This window comes from Alligator mississippiensis, chromosome 3, assembly GCF_030867095.1.
Source record: "Alligator mississippiensis isolate rAllMis1 chromosome 3, rAllMis1, whole genome shotgun sequence".
NCBI lineage: Eukaryota > Metazoa > Chordata > Crocodylia > Alligatoridae > Alligator > Alligator mississippiensis.
Genome location: NC_081826.1, coordinates 153926346 through 153948438, shown reverse-complemented (window position 1 = coordinate 153948438; position 22093 = coordinate 153926346). Strand labels below are relative to the sequence as shown.

Here is a 22093-nt window from a genome sequence, read left to right as displayed (position 1 = left end):
TCAGGGGCTCAGCGAACAACTGTTCACCAGGGCGCCCTGGGGGAAAACTAGAAACAACGGCCACAAACTCCAGGAACATAGTTTCAGGCTGAACACTAGGAAAAACTTCTTTACAACTAGGGTGTCCAGACTATGGAACAAGCTCCCCCCAGAGGTGGTGCAATCATCTACTCTAGAGGTCTTCAAGAGAAGACTGGACGGTCACCTGGCTGACCCCAGATGTCTTTCCTGCTCATGCAGGGGGCTGCACTCGATGATCCTTCAGGGTCCCTTCCAGCCCTACAATGCTATGAAATGTTAGCAGGATGTATGTTTGAATTCTACAACTGCATTTTAGGGGTGCACTGACAGAGAATTTTTGGGCCGATACCAATGGCCAATTTTTAACAAGTCATATAGGCCGATACTGATCCAATTGCCAATATGCAGCCCAGCAGCTTGGAGAGCAGCACCTAGCTCAGGGGCAGGCAATTATTTCAGGCGGAGGGCCGCTTACAGAGTTTTGGCAAGCCATTGAGGGTCGCAGGGGCAGCACCACCCCTTGATAGGTGCCCCACCCCCTGGTCGCCATCTTGGGACCCTTAGCACTACCTCCTAACCCCTGACCTTTGCCAGCAGAAGTCCCTCCCCTTGCCCCTCAGAAATACTCCTTTCAGCAAAAGGGTTTGCCATCTCAGAACCAGAAAAATACCAAATTATTCTAAAAATCAAACGTGTACTACAAAATTCATTAATTTCTTTCAAAAAATATTTTTGTCCTCATTTACATGTGCATGTAGTGTACATAAAAGTGATAGTATCAGAGCTTAAAATAAAGTCTTACTTTTGTATATAGTGGGTAGGTGTGGGTTTTATGGGGGCTTGTGTGGGCGGAGGGTAGCTGGGGAGGGTTGTGGCTTGGGTGGAGGGGGAGGGTTTGCCCACAGTGCCCCCCCTGCAGCAGGCAGAGGCCCCCCAGCACTCCTGCAGGCCCAGGTGCTGCGCTCCTGCTGCTCCTGGCCCCGGACACTGGCACAGCCCTGTGCTTCCTCTTGCTGCCACTCCCCCCCCCCCCCCCCCCAATCTGCCACTGCTGCCCTTCTGCCGCTTCCTTGTCCCCTTGCCCCCCACGCTCACTGCTCCAGCACCATGTCCCAGCTGCTCCTGCCATCCCTGGCGCTGCAACTGGGCTGGCCAGCCAGCAGAACAGGGGAGAAGGGGAGTGGGGAAATGGCTGTGGCGGGTGAGGGAAGGGGCAGCAAGCAGGCGCATGGAGCACAGCAACAGCCGGGCAAGAGTATGAGGCAGGGCTGGCAGGGCTCTATGAAGCTCAGCTATGCTGCACCAGGAGGGAGGCGGGGAAGCCGGGCTTGGGTGGAGACAGAGGGTGTGCCCACAGCCTGCCCCCCACCACAGCAGGCAGAGCCCCCACCGGCGCTCCTGCAAACTCGGGCACTGCTAGCTGCTCCTGAAGTCCCCAGCGCTGAATCCCTGCCTCGGCCTGCACACTGGGATTGGGTGCCTGATTCAGCACACAAGTCCCAGGTCTCTCCACAGGTCCTGAAATTTGCCAGTGCCACCATTCTTCTACCACCAAATTTCAGGATTCATAGAGAGCCCTAAAGAGGACTGTGGGCCAATTTTGCCCACAGGCCAGGGGTCAAGCACCTCAGTCTATAACTATTAGATCTGTGTTAAGAAATACATGTTTCACCTTTGAGAGGAGAGAGAGATGAATCTTTTTAAGGATTTTATCCATTTCCTGCAGCTTTGGTCCCACCAAAGGACTGTTGGATCCACTAATATGACCAATATGGTCCAATCCCAGGTAATGAAGTATTAGTATATCCCAGTCTTCTCTTTTTAACACGGTATCCAAATGCCTGGTAACATTATTGTCGACCTTAGAGAGGAAAGGAAAAATATTTTTCATAATCATTTCTCCCTTCTACTAGGAAGTAAGGATATGTGAGAAAGAATCATTACATTCAAGTCTGAGAGAAATTAGAGAAAGGTACAGGGTGCTTGCCGGTTCAAAGAAAAAAGGTAGATTATTTAGGCCCCGGCACAGATTTAATTTTCTGTTAATCAACCATAAATACTAAGTGCCACACATTCAGCCAATTTAGGGTGTCAGAGTGGGAAACCAACTACAAAGATAAAATGTGTAACATCTCTGTATCTGGTTAGTATGGAACCATAAACCGAGTATGTGGCATACCCTCGTTCTGATTCTGAGTATCAGTAGCTGATTGTCAGCATTAGCACTGGGACCAGGGTTGCCACAGGGACTGGGACAGCCACCATCCCAATGTTGAAAATGGGCTGCTAGGCAAGTGGGATGCAAGATTCCTGGTGAGAAGAGTCACGGGGCTCTCTGTAACTGGGTCCACTGTATGCCTTGCCACACAGCTCCTGCAGGAGCTGTGAGGCAAGGCACATTGAAATGCTGGGTTGTGGTAAGCCCCAGACACTCAATCTATACTAATAGGCTTTTTTTTTTTTAAAGTTGGCTTGTATTAAAGTTAAGAGCAGATTGGACTGTTTAAAAATTCCACAAAGTAACATAGTGTCTCACCAAAAGTGTTATGGGTAAGTCACTTAAGTATTAAGGGCAGTTATTCACATGCCCTTTGCCCATGCTACCTTATTACTGTCGTCCAAGCACCTTCCACATTTAATAAATAAATAAATCAATCAATCAATGGAAGAACAGAAGCCCATAGTCTCATACCACAAACACCATTTTGAGAATAGTCTGCTCCAATTCAATACCAAATGCCTTACAAAAGAAAGGCAACATTTCTCTAAAGAAAACATTCACTAGATGTCTACTACATATTTGTGTTCTCACTACACAGCTTGAATTTATAAAAAGCCACTCACCTCTGTAAAATCTGACACAAAAAATGATGTAGTTCCATCATATTCCACAAAATACTTTGGAAACAGCTTAACCCAAGTGTCATCCCCATAAAAGATTATTCTTTTCCCAGCTGTTTTTGCCTGCCATATAAGATTGTCTTCCAAGAGCGCTGAAGAATTAAGGTTCATGATAATATCAATGAAACCTGGTAGGCTACCGGTCATCAATGCCTGCAAAAAACATAACAAAAGTATTAAAGTAGTTGATGTTTGACTGAAAAAAATGTAGTACCCTACCTGACATTAATTAGTAGCAATTGCTTTACAGGAAAGTCCAAGAAATCACATAATGAATAATCATGTAATAGCCTGCCCAGAGGAGAAAGCCCAGATGAAAAGCCAGTTGTGCCTAAACCTTCACTGGTATACTATAGCTCATTATAGTTTTATCCTTATCTAATGCAACTAGGTCAGGGGTAGGCAATTATTTGGCTGAAAGACCACTTAGGGAGTTTTGGTGACCTGTTGTGGGCCAGACCAGCACTACCATCACCCGTGCCCCACAGCCCAACAACAGCTCACCAAAACTCCTTAAGTGGCCCCTGTGAGCTGGTCATGCTCGACCAGGCAGATAGGATGGGGCCACAGGTAGACAGGTAGTAGTATCCAGGAGGCAGATGGGTAGGTGGGGAGCAGCATTCAGGGGGGGTGGGCAGGTGGGCCCGGGGCTCCCACAGTGACAGAGAGCAGTGACAGTGCAGAGTCATAGGCCAGGACCTGGGGAAGAATCACTATCCAGTGTTACGCCTCAGCTCTGTATTCTTGGGCAACCCTGGCACAGGATGCAGTCTGTCTGACTCACAAAGGACTCACCCCCCTCCCTCCCCTCCTCTACATAAACGAAACTGATTAAGATGCAGTGAGAGACGCACCTAAAACTCTCCAGATAAGGGTGATAAGAGTGAAACAACTGCCCTAGGTTTCATTTACATCCGAGATGGGACCAGATGACCATTCATTTACATGAGAGATGGAAAACAGAAAGCCTGAAGCAGAGACTGCAGTGAATTCTGGGACCAGAGAAGCAGGAGAGCGCTGCATGATGGGGAATCTGTGCTTCCAATGTTAATCAACCCATGTTCACACACACCCAGCTCAGCATTTATCAGACCAGTTCTAATCTGGATTTGCTAAGGACTTTTCTTCCCCCAGACACACACACACAGCTCTAAGTTTAATAGGCATCTCGGGCCATACATTCCCCGGTCCCACTATGGGAGGCCTATTTAAACTTGATTGACTAAAACTCGGTTGCCGGGTTAGGGAATGCTGAGGCAAGAGACCGAGTCAGAGGGGGTACGGGCAACATTTGAACAATGGTTAAGGGTTCATCACAGCATCTAGCCTGCTGGAGTCCTAATCCCAGGTGTTGTCGTATCTTTCCCGAGACGACTGGTGGGAGTCCTCTCCACAAAAGGTTATGAGCACCCCAATAATTGCTTTAAGTCTGTTAAAAGACTATAGTAAAATCTGGAAAAGTCATGCTAAGCTGAGGCTTGTGCACAAGTAAAAATCCAAAATCCTGATGCTGCAAGCTATCTATTGTTCCTGAAGAAACCATGAGATATCCCATCAGGATATCTGCCATCCATAGGAATCTCAAGCTGGCTCCCAAGTATTTGGGTTACTCCCTAATCTTAAATGTTTCCTGATTATCAATCAGTTTCCTGAGATGGTCCAAACCAGATAACCCCTTGTCAATAGAAAAGACAACGATTTACACTACTGAGGGTGCTTCAAAGCAGCTGAACTGAGGGTATAAAAATCTGTAAGTGTGTGTGCTTGAAAGAGAAGAAAGAAGAAGAAGAAGCAGGGAGAAAGAAAAGGAGAAAGAAAGAAAGAAGAAGAAGAAAACTCCTGTGCTGACACCATCCCCTGTCGTTCTTGGGACGCTGGAAGAACAGATCGTCTCTCTCTTCAAGGATTGTGCTACGGACTGTGCCTGTCAGCTTTGCAGCCTGGGTACCGTGGACTCGGTGAGATTCCCAGCGTTCTCTCTTCTTTCTAGGCATAAACTTCTGAACCTGAACTGTATCAGTTAAGCTTGAGCTAAGTTTCCCCAAATACTTAGTGAAACCAGGGTAGTATTGTCATTGTTTGTGTTTTGTTTTTCTTTTGCATGTCTATTACTACTAGTACTATTATATATTTCATATGCTTAGCAATAAATAACTTTTATAGGCAAACTGGTAGTAATTGGGTATATTTTTCCTTCTCTGCTTCTTTTTCTTCCTGTGCTCTGCAGCAACGCTTCTTTTACCTATGCTAAAGATCCCTGTGAAGCCCAAATTATTGTGGGGTCTGCTCATCAAGAGGCCAAAGATTGGGACGTGCTGAATTTGAAACACATAAGGGGATCAGCTTGTACAGGCTGATTGACTCAGTTTGACTCAGACGTGCCCTTATGAACTGAATGCTGGCCCATGAGGGTGTCAGCTGGACACCCAGCCGGATTCAGAGGGATTCTGTTTACCTGTGTGCTTGTGTCTGACTGCATTTTATTGTTGCTCTTATGAACTGATTCTTGGCATATGAGGGTGTCAGCCTGTCCATGCTGATCAGCCCGGCCAGATCAGGCGTGTCACGTTAACTTGTGTGTGTGTTTGTGTGTATGACTGATTTGGTGACTGGAGGAACCCAGTCCCATTGAGAGTGAGTCCTGCAAGATAGCTCCACTGGGGGTGAGGGCTTGCAGAAGGGAGAAATACAGCTCCGTACAGTAACACAAGCAGCACATTGACAGAATCACTAAGACCCTAGAAACTATCCCTAATAAATGAACACACCCCAAAGTAATGGGCAAATTTGGTAACACCAGTCTCCATACAATGGATCCTAACTGGCTTGACCCAGGAGAGGGGCAGAGCATATGCCTGTGACCCATGCCCCCACCCCAGAATAGGCAGATACGGGCAGCCCCTGTGGAGCAGCACACCCCAGCAGCATGAGGCAGCCTCAACAGATTGTGACCAGATAAGGCTGCCCCATGGTGTAGGGCAACACTATACTACAGCCATGGGCGTATATTCCACCCCTCATGGGTCAGGTTGGTCATGATCCATTCGGCAGGAAGCAGATTGCAGATCTACCCCAGGCTCAGCCCCACACTGTCACCACCTCAGGATCCCAATCCCGGCCCCAGCCACTGCTCCCTGTCTCCATAGAGACCCTGCCTACCTGCTCCATCTGGTGCCTTGGCAGTAGATATGAGGCAGACAGGCCAGGGTGTATACTCCACCAGCAGTGGGGCCAGGTCTGAAGGCAGTGGTGGCAACACTGGCAGCAGCAGCCTGAAGGAGCCACTGCCACCAGGGCTGCTGGGAAATGGAGTCCAGCTGCCACACTACTCCAGCCCCACTGTGCACCCAGGGACAGTGGGACCAGCCATGCGTGCCTTGGCCTAGTCTGCCCCCCAAGCCTGGGCCAGGCAGGGCCGAGGGACCTGCCATGGGCTGGATAAAATCCCTTGGCAGGCCAGATCTGGCCCAATGGCCATATTTTGTCCACCTTTGAACTAGATGCTACACTTTATAGTGGCAACAAAAGATTCCCAACGTAAGTGATTTTGGAAACATACCATGTATTAAGCATATATTTGTAGGGGCCTACCATAATCACAATTTTGCGTTTTTTGTGGAAAACACTGAATCAGGTATTTTCTGTGAAAAATAGCAGGCTCTGTGATTTTGGTGGGCTTGCAGAAGGAAAAAATAACAAAAACAAAAAACTTACCAGCAGAGAAAAGGGCAGGAAGCCCTGCAGTACTGAAACACTTGGGGGGGGGGGGGGGGGGGGGGGGGGCAAAAAGGGGGTGGGGAGAGGAAGCAAATCACAGGCTGAACCTGTGACACAGGCTCAGTCCAGGAGCCAGGGCCAATCAGGGAAACAGCCTGAGAAGCAGGGATAAAGACTAAGAAATCCTTCAAGACATACAAATACATTTCAGCTCTGGACCATGTAAGTATCCTGCAGGGACCTTGCATGCAGATGGAGGCAGACTGTGAAGAAAACCAGTATGGACACTTAGAGTCTGAGGTGCACATGAAGCAAAAGGCTGTTACAGAGGCTGAAAGTCAGAGGAAGAAACAAATGACCGTGTCCTTGCTGTTTGAAGGACCACAGAAAACAGCTTGGCAAAGCAAAAGACAGTATTTTCCCGCTTGGAGGCTTTCACGGTGGCAAACATTCTGCTGGAGAAACCTGATCACCCAAAGTTAAGGGACTACCTGAACCAAAATGTGCCAAATGCTGGCAGTGTTCCATGTTGCAAACAAGCTTTACCGAGACACTCTCTCTGTAGTGACTGTTAACATGTACAGTTCACAAAGACTGCATTGGTACTGTATGTCTCCTCCTCCACTGCAGCTGATGAAGGCACCAGCTCTCAAGATAATTATGTGCTGCAAATTTTTTTTGTACCTGTGAGCTGGACAGACCAGGACCTTTCTGTTTTTCAAATAAAGCCAGTCCACCTCATGTTTGTCAATTTTTCTACTGCCTTAAGTCATTATGAAGGCAACTGTCAAGTATGGCTTAACATTTAACAAGATCTCAGCATTCCTGTCTAACAATGCCATGTACCTGTGAACAGCTCTCTGATGTGCTCCAAGGAATGCTGTCCAACACAGTTCACGTCACTTGCAATATGCACATTCTGTCTTTAGTAAGTGACATTTGGCACACGCAGTTCCCTGATGTGGACAGCCTGGTGTCCTTCTTCAGGAAAGCCTTCAAGTCCTATCCAGGCCATAAGGTCTGGTACACGGAGTTCCTCACCACAAGTGGGGACTCACATGGCACTGTGTTGCTGCCACCACAGCCCATGCTCACAAGGTGGAACTTGTGGTTCAATGCAGTCCATTACCACACAGAGCATATGTAGTACTACCAGCAGTTTGTGAGCAAGGAGCTGAAAATCATACCAAGCACACAGTGCATGTTTAAGCTTCGCAATCTCCTGGAACAGGGAGACATTTGTGGCAGAAAATGCCACCCAGTTCACGGAGCTTCTAATGTAGTTTGAAGGTTGACAGGCTGTGATCGACCAAGCACACAAGCTGATGGATTTGATAAGCTGGGTCGAAGACATAGCATCAACAAGAACTGTCACACTGTCCTTCTGAAAACTAGCAGAGAAGGAACCTGTTCCAGGCAATAGCTGCAAAGCTGAATCAGTACTGAAGGCATGACCTGTCACTACAACAGCAGTTCAGACAACTGGCTGCCTCTTTCCTTAGTGCTGTTCACATTTTGGACCCCAACCAGGTGCCTGTTCTAAAGTTCTGACCCTCAGCTACTGAAATCAATCCCTGGATGGCAGAAGGATAACAATAAACATGCTGTTTACATGAACTTTGTCAAAGTGCCGAATACCTGTACCTATGCCTGTGTTTTGGGCTGTGACTGGTTTCCACATTTGCATGCCCTGGCAAAATGCTGCTTCACCATTCCAATGAACTCAGTAGATGCTGAGCGTGCCATCTCAGTGTGTGGACAAGTGTTCATCCCACAGAGACAGAGGATGTCAGCAGTTACTGTCAGTGGATGCTGCATGCTAGCATTTCACAGCATGAATTGCTTGTCTCAAGGTTAGCATTGAGTAAATTCCTTACACACATGCTGGTGGTTGCATTTCATAGGATAAATCAGCAAGTCATACTGAAGTCATATACAGCTTTACCAAGAATAAAAATTCTTAAAATTCTACCAGCTTTGGGTTTCCTTTTCATTAAATTGTGTCAATATTGACACCATGCTTTACAGTTAGAAGGAATGTAACATTTTTCTTTTTAATTTACCCTCTGATATTAGAAGAATAATATATGTGGAGACCCTAATCCCACAGCTGTCATAAAATTTTCAGGACAAGGGATTTCAGTAGTCCAGCTGATAAAGCAACTTGAGAGGTCACTTCTTAGTCACATCCCTGCTCATGTAATATTTATTCTGTTGAATTCAACATTTCTGCTTTAGAAGACAAAACTTCCACATTGCATAAATCCCTGTTATGCAACCAAAATGGTTAAAATGTCTCTAACATATTACTATTCAAAGAACTCAATTTCAAAAGTCAGTTAAGGTTGCTAAGTGACTACAGAGGAATTTCTTACTGCATTTAAAAAACCTCAACCACTTGAGAGCAAAGAAATGAATAGGTAAGGACAAATCTTATACTGCCTATGTAAATACACTTCTATCAAAGAAAAAATGTTTATCTTCTTGTATCAGCCTTGAACTTACTTACAGATAACAGTAGTTTTCTTTAACGGCACTCTGAAAAACGTATTTAATCAGTGTCTAAGATTTACGTAACAGTCAAAGATGTTTAGCAAAATATGCAAAATGTTTAAAGGAATAATGATAATAACAGTGGTAATAACAATATTGATATTAACAATAAATAACAACAATAATAACAGTAATAATAACAATGACAGTGATTATTGTTGTCTAGAATAGCAATTGTTCCATTACTGTCTAAATGCAATTGTCTAGAATAGCACCAAGGTCTCAAAGGCTTCACTGTGACTTGCACTTAGACAGAAATAAAACAGCACTGCGTTCAACCTCCTGTCCATATGATTATTATGGTCTTCATTCAGACCATCTAAGGAGCTAATCAGCCAGACTTGCGCCTAGGATCTGATCTTGAAGTAAAGAGCAAACCTGGAAGTGACTGTCCATTGCATCCAGCACATACTCTTGACTAGTTGCGGGTTCTACCATGCCATGTTTGCTCATCTTGCTGGGATCCTATGACCCCAGCTGACTTCCTGCCCTTTGGGCAGAAATACAGAACCAATGTACAACTAGGCCACATCGAGTGTGGATGTTTGTTTCCCTAGGGACAAGAAGCAGCAGAACACCTTGTGCCACTGCTATTTGTCCCTGGGGAACGCCAGTGCCACACACACTCTGGCAGGTTACCCTCGGTGGAATAGAAGAGGTTCGGGTCAGCAACTGTGCTGGCCCCAGCAGCCTTACCTGGGGTCCTGAGGACCAGGAAAGCTGCAGCCACAGCACTCCTGCAGCTGGAAACCTGCCAGCAGCTGAAGTGTGACTCCAGCTGGCTAGGCTCTGGTTTTGGGTGGCACATGCTGCCACCATGTGCGCCATCCTGCTTTTTTCTGTACGGGTTTTTCTGACCCCAAGATCTCCTAGGGTCAAACCCCTCCACTCCCCACATTACAAGGAAGCAGCACAGAGAATGCCTGAATGTGTGGCGCGTGGCACTGCAGATGGGTCTGAGGCATTGCATACCACATGGCTGCGCTCGTCCGGACACGGCCCCAAGTGGTAAAGCAACACACCTATCTAGTTTCAAACTGTCAAAGCCTAAATACTAAAATCAGCTCCAACAATCACAATCCCTCTCAAGCAATTTAAAGCTATTTAACTGCATTCAAAGCTTGACATGGGAATGTCCAGCTAATTGTACAAAGGAGACTAATGGCAATGAAGACCACCAAATCAAGCCTCAAGATACTTGATCCCTTTGGCCTGCTTACTAACTTTGGCCAAGTTATTTCAGTTCTGTGCTTCAGTGTCCTCTCTCTATAAAATGGGGAAAGCGACACTTTCTTACTTCATGAAATACTCAGATTAATTACCAGGAAGTTCAAGCTTAAATAATACCTTTACACTGTCATCCACAGTTTCATATTTTAATGGTCTGAAACAAGGACTAATTTCCACTAAAAACGTTAAAGAGACATTCCTTTACCAATGTAAATCTGAAGTTTAGGCCAAACCAAGTTTCTCAGCTGAACTTACAGAGATGGGCTAAAATATGCTTCTAAGACAGAAACTGTTCAGGCAATTCTGGAGAGGCATGAGAAATGATCACCTCAATAAATATGTCAATAAATACGATCTTGCAGATCTTACACACTCTTTCATACAACTTTTCACTTGTGGAGCCAATACATAAAGATTCACTATATTGGTTTCTTACTTCACTGCCATTTCTCCTTCCATTCTGTCTCCCTAGTCTCATAACTGCCCTCTCTACCTTCCTTTGTGACTTTCCCTCTCCAATAGGAAGGAGAAATGGGCAGGAAGGTAGGAACTCTATGCCCTATTTTCCTGTCACCATTCACTATTCCACCAAAAACTGCTCCTACTCCAAATCGATTATAGTACAGCAGAAATGCTCTTTAACTTAAAGGAAAAGGACTATGCAACTCCACGGCATTGTCACTTTTGAAAAGAAAAAGAAGGATCCCTCCAGAGCAGCAAAGCCTATGACACAACACCAGTCCAAATATCTCCAAAAGAGATGGATCACCTCTTTGTTCTTCTCACCTCCTGTAAGTATACAGAGTAGGGGGAAAAATGTCAAATTATTTTGGCTCTTTTTCTAGGTAGGACAACAAATATAGCTTGTGAATAACCTCAAGCAGCCCCAAATCAAAACTGAAACATTTACCTTAATTCGAGGCATGGTCACAGTGGGTGGCTTTGCTTCAGCTATGAAACTGTGGGACGTCCCTTTATCAACGAGCTGTGTAACATATGGCATGAACTGTTTACCTTTTGATCCAAAGACAAAATCAGCTCTCAGAGCATCTATCAAAACTATGACAGCTTTTCTGAAGAGTGGTGGTGGAATCTTGGTCCAATTAGAAGAGACTCCTAAAAAAAATGTAAAAATAAAAAGAGTAAAGCACCCATGCCAATTAAATATAATGACATTGTAATTCTAAGTTAAGGCTGAATAAGTGTCTGGCATCCACAACCAAAATAAGCAGTACGCTCATTAGCATCAAAGGGGCAAAGAAAATTTACAATCTAGGCTAGGGGTGGGCAAAGTCTGGCCAGCAGCCAGACTCCATTTCCCACCCGCATGGTTGGGCCCTATCTCCATGGAGACCCCAGTCGCAGCTGCACTGTGATAGCACAAAGCTGGGGTTGCCATGGAGACTGGCCCTAGCCACACTGGGAGGGCAGAGCAGGAGCAGGGAGCTGCTCTGGAGCCGCTGGGATCTTGCGGTGGGTGCAGCTTGGTCCAGGGCCAGGGCAGAGTCACGATCTGCAGTCTGCATGCTGTAGGTGTGCAGGCAGCAGATCGCTGCATGCATCTTTGACATCTTTGCTTTACAACTACCAGCCAAGGAAAGTGAGCAAAATGGGAAAGAAGTAGCCTGAATCTTCTTAATTGTAGAATTGGGAAGATAGATGATGGAAAAAGGAAATCAACAAACTAGGAGACTTAGAAAATGGAACAACGGGTATGGATAAAGTCAATTAAGTAGTTAGCAACTTACAAGGATGGCAGATAAGCAAAAGGAGGATGGAGAAGAGCACAGAACACCCAACAGATTAATTTTATAGAAAGTGATGTAGCATTTAGCTGCACAAACATCTGATTGTGCATCAGATGCCTAAACCAACATTTCTCACCCAGTGGGTCACAACCTCCAGGGCAGATCACAAAGAATGGAAAATTTTACTAGCCTGACACAACCAAAAACTCACTTCTTTGCCCTCCAACATCTAATATTGTCAGCCTCTTGATACACATCAGCATTATGTAAGCTTACCATCGATACAACATCTTATTCCTTTATAAAAAATATAACAGGCAGCCACAAAAATATAACTTTGAATACAGGGTTGCCAATTTGAAAAGATTAAAACTGCTGGTCAGGGGAGACTTTAATGAATTAGTAAGCACACCAGCCAAGTTCCAAATGCACTTGGACATCCAACTAGGAAGGTTCTTCGCTCTTTAGTAGAATTCCTAAAACTTAGGCAACTAGGGGTGCACCAATAGAGATTTTGGAGGCCAATACCGATATTTAAGGAGGCATATTGACTGATACTGATCCAATTTCTGATACAGCTGCATGCAACTGGTACGTCCATTTGGGGGGGGGGGCAGGCAGATCAACGACCCTCGCAATGAGAGAAGCAGGAAGGGCAGGGGCAGGCACTGCCCAGCCAGTGCAGGGTAGGGGACAGAGTCGCAGCTTGTTGGGGGCGGGGGAAGCAGTTCCCACCACTGCTTGCACACTGGGTGGATACAGGGGAGGGGGGCAGGGCAGGGCAGGGCAGGCGGGCAGGTGGGCTGCAGCTGGGGCTGCGCCAGGCGCGCAGTGGTGGTGGCGCTCAGAGTGGGGCTACAGGAAAATTTGGGGTGGCTGCAGCCCCCTCCATAGACCCTACCCCGAGTCCAGACCCCACCAAGAAAAGCCGAGTGCAGCCTCAGCTAAAGCCCACCCCATGCAGATCCGGGAGCACACACTCCCCCCACAGTACAAGCTGCGGCGGGAGCCTCCCCCCACCCCAACAAGTTACGGCTACAGCTCTGTCCCATGCACCGCCCAGGCAGTGCCTGCCCCTGCCCCCTCCCTCACCACAGCGGGGCATTGGATCTGCCCCCCACATACACCCTATCCCTCCTCTTCCCCTCCCACCACAACAGACTCACCAGCTGCACACAGCTCTCCACACTGCCAGCTCTGCTCCCCGCTCCCTGAGTGCTGCGCTGCAGCTGCACGCAAGCACGAGCATTTATCAGAAAATTATTGGCTGTATCAGGCCAATTTCCGATACAGCCAATTTTCTTGACATTAGTACCAATCCAATATTGGACCAATGTATCAGTCCACCTCTATAAGCAACATCTGTACTTATAAGTAGCACAGATCTAAAGTTAAAAAGACTAACTCCATTTTTTCACGATCTAAATTTCCAGACAAGTACAGGTATTTGATAATGCATGTTCTCACTTTGATTGTAACCAAGGCAAGGATGTCCTGTTTTTCAGTTCATCTGATAGTTTATCCCTACCCACCTTGCCTAAGGCAAAAGATTTTTCTTGAAGCCAGTGGGATCCAGGCCACACTCTCCAGTCTGCAATTCCACCAGGATCCCACAGCACCCTGGGGTGCCCTAAGATCATTTGAAGGGTTCTGTGGGGTGCCAGACAATGTTTAGCACTTTTAAATTTGCAACCATAATTTACAAAATAAACCTAGAGATTTCAAACAGAAATCCATAGTTGTGGCCTTTCCAAGTTCTCTGCAATAGAAAAAGTGCCCTATTATTATGTTGCCAAAAAAAAAAAAAAAAAAACTAAGAGCTGGCATTTTTCAAGGTGTCCTCAAGTCTATCCAGAGATGCCTCGAGTCTAAAAAGGTTGAGAACCACTGGCCTAAGGTCGCACTACTGCACCGATGTCCACTGCTAGGAACAGTAAATAGAAAATATTTTATCCCAGGTGAGCCCTCTAGTGACTCTCAACTGTTCCATGTTTTAGAAGGGATATACAGAAAGACAATGTATATGTAACCAAATCTTATAGGTTGAAGATATTTAAAAAAAACACAGTTATTTGGTATCCTACTGTTCTGCTGCTGTTTTTATGTAGAAATAAATATATTTCTACGTAAGTAAATAAACAAAAGTCTTGCTTCTGTCACACTGTAAAGGTCTAATACCAAAGAGGTACAGGGATTTTAAAAAGTATTAAACACATCTCATTCATTTCTACAGCTAAAAGGAGGTATAACCAGAGTCAAGGTTCACAGAATCAAAAATCAGGAAGGAAAGACCGGTAACAGCGTCTATAAACTCCTATCAGTGCAGTACTGTTCACAAGAGCGTGTTAAAACTTAGGCCAGTTTTAGATGTCCCAAGCAAGAGGGTTTCTAACCCTAGCCTTGGGAGATTATCTCTCAGGCCTGCAGAGAATGTAAAGCAGAGATCCAGTCTAAACATATTCCTTCTTAGTGTCATCCCATTTCTTCTAGTTTTACTTCTGTACCACCTCAATTTCACTGCTGTACCATATGTAAAAAAGGTAGTCTGGTGTATTGCATATTTTAAGCTCTTCATCCTCTCACTTTTATCAGTCTCTCCAGGCTCCTGATTCTTTGTTACTCTTTGCAAATTTTTAGTAGCTTCCCATGATGTTCTATGCTTTTTTACATCAGAGCACTACATAGGGCTACCTATGAAATTTCTTGACATTTTAGTCCTCTTGCACTTCAAAATGCATTGACCTTTGGCAGCAATAAGAAAATCCGTATTCACGTCTAATCTGACATTTATTACCAGCCCCCAGGTCTTTTTCACAATGAATGCTTTGCTGAATTCAGGCCATTAAGTCACTAAGCAGCAGCAAGGAAGGGAGACTGAGTAATTTGAAGCATGTGGTATTGCCTAAGCCTGCACCAGTACACATACCTTGGTATAATTTAGAAGTCATAACCAAGAGCTAGCAGCAGGACCAAACGGAAAAGTACAGCGACTACAGCTTTCCATGAGCAGGTTAATAAGGATAAGTTCTCCTGATCAAGCACCAGAAGATTCCATTTGTGTACTAACAAAATATTGCTAATTTTAACAAATCATTGTACAGTAGCTTCAAGTCAGAAACTCCTGTCATCTCCAAAAACATTTGAAACATAGCCTAATGATATTGGTGCTAATCTGCTAGAATCTAGTCTAATGGCAAATTCAAGATAGCTAATTAACACTCTAAAAACTCTTCACAAGCCAGAAGCAAAGATTTGAATCTTAGGAGAATAATTTAAATTAAAAAATATGTTAGGGTCTGTGCAGGCCTGATTCCAGGAATATCAAATGTTACCCCATTAGTGTATCTTGTAATGTAACTGAAGTTAAAGGAAATCAAATGCTTTTATAGCAGTCTTGTCCCTTGCTACTGAATGTTTTCTTACACTGACACTCTAATGTGGCATTAGGTGCTCCTGCATGCGTCACACCGATTCTTTTTAGAGCAATAGTCAAAAAGCATCAAATAGCCCATTATTTCTAAGAGCTATTCAGCATGAGTATGAACTCTTAATAAATGAACATGTGATGATCATCATCCCATCCACATCCGATGCCATAAGCTCCAGAAACTTCCTAATAGACCATATGAATGTGCTGCTGGCCACATGATGCAGAAACTTTATTTGGGACAGACTAAAGCAGCAGTTAGGATTCTCGCTAGCTTGAGCTTCCAGGTGACTTGAGGCTCCTCACAGAGCCTTGGACTGTCTTGGTATCCACCCCAAAAATAACTGCTAGCCTCTGAGCGGTCTTGTGCCGAGAGTCATTTGTGAGGCCGTTCTACACAGCCTGCTGGCAAGGAAAGGCACTGTTGCTTTGAACTTGGAAACTTCTAGGCGCTCTGGCAAATTACAGACAACAAACTGCTCCAAAGCTCTGGCACTCAACCACCCTACTAGTCCCAGATCGGGGACGGACCTGGTGCCAAGCCTCCAAAATAACACTGTCCCCTTGTCGGATGCAGACCAGGAGCTGATTGACACCTACTGCCTGACCTGCAGATCATGTATCAGTGGGGCGTGCTCTTAAGCTGCTGCTTGGACCCGACACACCAGAGCCTGCTAAAGCAGGTTTTAAAGGTGACACAAGCTGGTGGCCTAGTGCCAGACCTTCGAGACTTGACTTGGGTTGAGACCGAGCCTGGGAAGGGGCCTAGGAAGACTAGAATGAGGCCAGCGCAGACTAGGTCACACTGCCGGTCAGTCCTGCCCTGCGCCGCCTGCTGCCAGGAGCCGAAAGGGACAGGAGGGTGGGTCGGACCGGGCTCCCCACACGCGAGATCTGCCCCGCGCCGCGGTAGGGGCGGAAAGAGGTCAGGTCTCCTCCGGGCCTCGGGTCACAGCCACGCGGAGACCCTGCCAGCGCCCCGGCCCGGGGAAGCGGGGGGGAGCGGCCCAGCGCACCTGCCCCAACAGGAGGCGCCCGGTTACCTGCGCCAGGCGGGGCCGGCTCGGCGGGCGGGCCGCTGCGGGCCTCCCGCCGGGGCAGGGAGCGGACGGGCAGCGGGAAGAAGCCGCGCAAGAAGAGCGCGACGCCGAGCGCCTCTAGCAGGACGCAGCAGCAGGCGAACGTCCCCGAGCGCAGCCGCATCCTCCCGCTCCCGCAGCCGCCAACAGCCGGGCTCCGGCTCCCTGAGGGGGGCGGCCCGCGCTGCCAAGCCCGGCCAGTCAGCGGCCCCGGCCGCGCCAACCCCGCGCCGCCATTGGCTGCCGGCCAACCAACCAGCGGAGCCTACGTGCCGAACAAACCGAATCTTTAACTGCAGCCCGGAAATGCCGTGCCAGCCGCCAGCCAATCAGAAGGGAGAACAAGGGGAACTACATTTCCCATCAACCTGTCTCACGCTATAGGGCGGCGGCGCTGGCGCCAATCCGCGCGCGCTGTCGGACTGCGGTACTGTGCGTGGGCACTGCACGGACTAATGTAGCCGGTGACGGTGGGGAGACGTCCCTGCCTCAGGTGGGAGCAGGGCCGGAGCCGAGCACACTTAAGTGGCCAAAGGAGCGGTGGAGGCTGGGGCTGGCATGGGGAAGCGAGGGTCAAACTGCTTGACCTCTGCTAGTGCTGTGTCCCCACCCCACCCTGCTTTCCCTACTGCAGCTAGGGCTCCTGGGAGAAGGGTGGAAGAGGAGGAGAATCTAAGATGACCCTCCAATAATTAGATTCTGTACACAGGAATTTATAACAAATTTAGAAACTTTCTATATACAGAATACAGTAGTGTAACAGTGATGTTTGTAGCCAAGATGTCCACAAATTTACAAAAGGCTTTCTTAGGGCGAGATATTTTAATTCGAGCTGGTCCAATAAAAGATAACACAATCAAAAAATCCTTGCTTCTTGCTGTATGGAAACCTACTATTAGGATCCTATTATTAGGTCATCTTTGATTCAGGTATGTGACCCTGGGAAACAACATGAGGTTACTTCATCACCACCTGTAAGGTGTTCACTTAGGACTCTCCTGGTTGAAGGAATTAGGAACCATGCTCTTTACCTGTTGCTCACAAACGGGAGAAATGGTGGATAAAGTACTAGTAGCTGGCAACTTGGGCGGCAGCAACCACAAATGATTGAGTTCAGGATCCTAAGGAAAGGACGGATGGAGAGCAGCGGAGTATAGGCCTCAGATTTCAGACAAGCAGACTTCGACTCAGGAGGCTGATAGAATCCCCTGGGAGGCCAGTCTGAGCAGCAGAGGAGTCCAGGAGAGCTGGCTGTACTTTAGAGAAACTTCCTTGAGGGCACAGGAACAAACCATCCTGATGTACAGAAAGAGTAGCAAGTATGGTAGAAGACTATCTTGGCTTAGCAGGAACTCTTCAGTGAGCTAAAATACAAAAAGAAAGCTTATAAGAAGTGGAAACTTGGACAAACAAATAGGGGGATAATAAGAGTATTGCTTGGGCGTGCCAGGATGAAATTAGGAAGGCCAAACCACAATTGGAGTTCCAGTTAGCAAGGGACATGAACAGTAACAAGAAGGGTTTCTAAAAGTACATCAGCAAAAAGAGGAAGATCAGGGCAAGTGTGGGTCCCTTGCTGGATAGGGGAGGCAACCTCATGACAGATAATGTAGAAAAGACTGAAGTCCTCAATGCCTCTTTCATCTCAGTCTTCACAGGCAAGGTCAGCTCCCAGATTACTGCATGTGGCAGCAGAGTTTGTGGAAAAGGTGAGCAGCAAACAGTGGCAAAAGAACAGGTTAGGGACTATAGTAAAAGCTCTGTTGTCCAGCATTCCCCAGGAATGGGGGATGCTGGATAACAAAATATACTGGTTAATTGAGTGGCCCCGGCCACCACTTCTCCCGCCGCATCTGGGGCGCCCTCCGCCCCTCCTGCGGGCCCTGCAGGACAGAGAGGCGGGCCCCACACAGTCCCGTGCAGCCTATTATGCCCCCAGGCCGTGGGGGCTCGGCAGCGCAGGATGCTTTGCCCCGAGCCGTGGGGGCTCAGAGAAACCGGAAGTGTCACGGTGGGCACTTCTGGTTTCACTTTATCTTACAAGCCAGCATGCCAGTTAGTAGAGAGTTCCAGCTTGTAAGATGCTGGTTAACAGAACTTTTACTATACTTAGAAAACCTGGACATGCACAAGTCCATGGGGCTAGATGGGATGTACCCAAGGAATCTGAGGGAATTGGCCGATGTGACTGCAGAGCCACTGGCCATTATCTTTGAAAACTTACGGCAGTTGGGAGAAGTCCCATATACTTGGAAAAGAGCAATTATAGTGCCTATCTTTCAGAAAGGGAAGAAAGAGGATCCAGGGAGCTACAGGCCAGTTAGCCTCACCTCAGTCCCTGGAAAAATTATGAAGCAGTTCCTCAAGGAATCCATTTTAAGCACTTGGAGGAAGAGGAGATTATTAGGAACAGTCAGCATGGATTCACCAAGGGCTAGTCATGCTTGACCAACCTGACTGCCTTCTATGATGAGATGACTGGCTCTGTGGATGTGGGGAGACCAGTGGATCTGAGATGCTCCGATTTTAGCAAGGCTCTTGATATTGTCTCCCACAACACTGTCACAAGCAAGCTAAAGAAGTACAGTTTGGATGAATGGACTGTAAGGTGCATAGAAAACTGGTTGGATCGTGGGGCTCAGAGGGCAGTGATCGACAGCTCAATGTCCAGTTGGCGGTCCATATTGTAATGGGAAAGTTTGTTTTTACCCTTAAATAAAATAGTTTTCTGATGCCATATTATTAAGTTAATAATTTAGATTATTGAGAAATATTAGAGTCACAGCTGAACACAAGGCATGACCTTGTGGCCTAACAATGCTGCTAACCACAAGGCAGAATAATAGCTAAGCCAGCCATTTACTTATGTTAAGTAACCATTTTAACTGTGCCAGCCATTTTCTGAGGAAAAAGCAAAACGTAAATCTGTGAGAGTCTGTGTACTGAGTACCAGTTACAGCTAGGAGCGAGATAAGATAAAAGGGGGGCCCAGAGGGGGAGAAGATAGTACAACCGAGGACAGGAAAACAGATTGGAATGTGTAAGATGACACGTAACTTATTTTTGTTTGGAAAAGTACTGGCTATAACAGATAAATGTAATATTACTATGCAAATTTGTAATGCACCATATAAAGAGATGATCACCCTAAGTATTGCATATTCAATAACCTTGTAGTTTTCTTTGTTAGCAAAGGTATAAAAGACTCCCCCACCTTTCAGTGGGGGCCATTTTTTACCTCTTTGCTGGTTTATGGTCTTTGCTCGAGCAAATAAACTGCAGTTAACCCTTTACCCGTGTTGTCTGGTCCCTATGCAGCTAGACAACGGACTCCAGGGAGTTTTCTCCCACGACAGTATCAAGTGGAGTGCCCCAGGGGTTGGTCCTGGGGCAAGTTTTGTTCAATATTTTCATCAGTGACCTGGAAGATGGGATGGCATGCACCCTTAGCAAGTTTTCAGATGATACCAAGCTGGAGGGAGGGAGTAATAGATATGCTGGAGGGGAGGGCTAGGATTCAGAATAACAGACAAATTGGAGGACTGGACCAAAAGAAATCTTATGAGGGTCAATAAGGGCAGGAGCTTAAGTCCTGCATTTAGGACGGAATAGTCCTATGTACTGCGACACACTGGGGGCTAACTGGCTAAGCAGCAGCTCTGCAGAAAAAGATCTTAAGTTTAATGTGAGTCAGCAATGTGCCCTTGTTGCAAAGAAGGCTAACAACATACGGGGCTGCATTAGTAGAAGCATTGCCAGCAGATTAAGGGAAGTGACTATTCCCTTCCATTCAGCACTGGTAAGGCCACATTTGGAGTACTGTGCACAGTTTTGCACCCCCCCCCCCCCCCCACACACACACACAGGAAGGACATAGACAAAATGGAGAGGTTCCAGCAAAAAGCAATGAAAAAGGTTAAGGCACGTGACTGAGGCACATGGCTTCTAAGGAAAGCTGAGGGAACTGGACTTGTTTAGAGAAGAAAAAACTGAGGGAGAATTTGTTAGCAGCCTTCGACTACCTGAAGGGTAGTTTAAAAGAGGATGGAGCTAGATTTTCTCAGTGGTGGCAGGTAACCGAACAAGGAGCAATCGTCTCAAGTTGCAGCAAGGGAAGTTGAGGTTAAATATTAGAAAAAACTCTCATAAGGACGGTAGTAAAACACTGAAACAGGTTATGCCCAAGAGGTTGTGGAATCTCCATCCTTGAAGGTTTTTCTGACCTGGCTAGACAAAGCTTCGGCTGGAATGATCTAGTTGCAGATGATCCTGCTTTGAGCAGGGGATTGGACCTGATGACCTCTTGAAGTCCTTTCCAATCCTAATTTTCTATGATTCTGCAGTACTGGGTTAGCGGATGGATATCAATCAACTTCAGTAGGTGTAAGATTTGGCCCTTTTGCCTAAAGAAATGGAATCTAAACTGTCTTGCATGCTGCACAGCCATATTCAGCTCTTCAAAATCACTGTAAAACCTAAATGAGAAGGGTACTCTAAAAAAAAGCATCTGTGACTGGAAGGCAGTGGAAGAAGAGGTCTGACGTGTTCTAAAATCAAACTACACTCTGCTAGTAAATGGCATGCTGATAAAGGTGTTAAACTTAGCTAATCTGATATTCAAATAAGGCCAATTAAATGCCAATTTGTTGACTGTTTAACCCAAATATAGAAAACATCATTTTTAATTCAGGCAGGCTCCAAATAATTATATCTCTGACAGATTAAAAGAGGTGGGTAGATAACTTAAAAGTTTGCCTAGCTGACTTTGACAAACTAATGACAAAGGTAGGGTGTCCAATGAGCCTTAAAGAGGTAATTAGGTAAGAACAAATGACTCCAGAGGTAAATAACACAAAAATATATTTTCAAGAACTTGCCTCAAACAGTCACAACAACACAGAACAGTATACAAGGGGTTAAACTATTAACACAACTATTAGTATTATAGAATTTATATACAAAACACATCAGATTTTAACCACAAAGTTACTTCAGAAGCACTTTGCCAGAGAAGTGCCTCTGGCTCAGAGCAGCAGCTGGCTGGTTGCCAGGCCACCTGGCAGCACACACTTACACTTATACAGCTCCCCAACTCTAGCAGATGGCTTACTTTGTCATTAACCCTTTCAAAATCAAATCTGCCTCAAGCTCACTTGCTTCTCATTAACAATAACACGCTATTAACTCACCTCCCAATATGCACACGGAGACCTCTTGGTTTGCTGCTCCCAGGACTCCTTCCACAATTAACAGTAGCTAAGTCTGTCCCACACACAGAAGGGTAACACGTTACTCAGTCTTTGGGCACTCATCTGCTACAGGAAAGTTTCAATCACTGAAACCTTGTTCAGATGAGTGACCCACACAGGATGCACAGGCCAAATACCTTTTGGTCAGCTCTAAAAAATAATCAAGAT

General features: G+C 46.3%; 1 protein-coding gene across 6 annotated transcripts in view; it reads right to left on the bottom strand.

Annotated features, from left to right (window-relative positions):
• PIGG (phosphatidylinositol glycan anchor biosynthesis class G) overlaps window positions 1-16884 on the bottom strand; it is a 292922-nt gene extending 276038 nt beyond the window's left edge. For 2 of the 6 annotated variants that reach the window (XR_009460921.1, XM_059724553.1), the window contains exons 1-4: window positions 16641-16883; window positions 11333-11538; window positions 2866-3075; window positions 1694-1882 (exon numbers count right to left, since the gene is read on the bottom strand). Coding sequence is in view for 5 of the 6 variants with exons in the window: in XM_059724553.1 (XP_059580536.1) it covers window positions 1694-1882; window positions 2866-3075; window positions 11333-11538; window positions 16641-16800 (765 nt within the window). In the remaining variant the exon portion in view is untranslated. Of the gene's footprint in view, window positions 1-1693; window positions 1883-2865; window positions 3076-11332; window positions 11539-16640 lie in introns of those variants that run through there. The other 4 variants (XM_019490733.2, XM_059724554.1, XM_006266679.4 and 1 more) reach the window with 4 other exon arrangements.
• Window positions 16885-22093: the final 5209 nt, after the last annotated feature.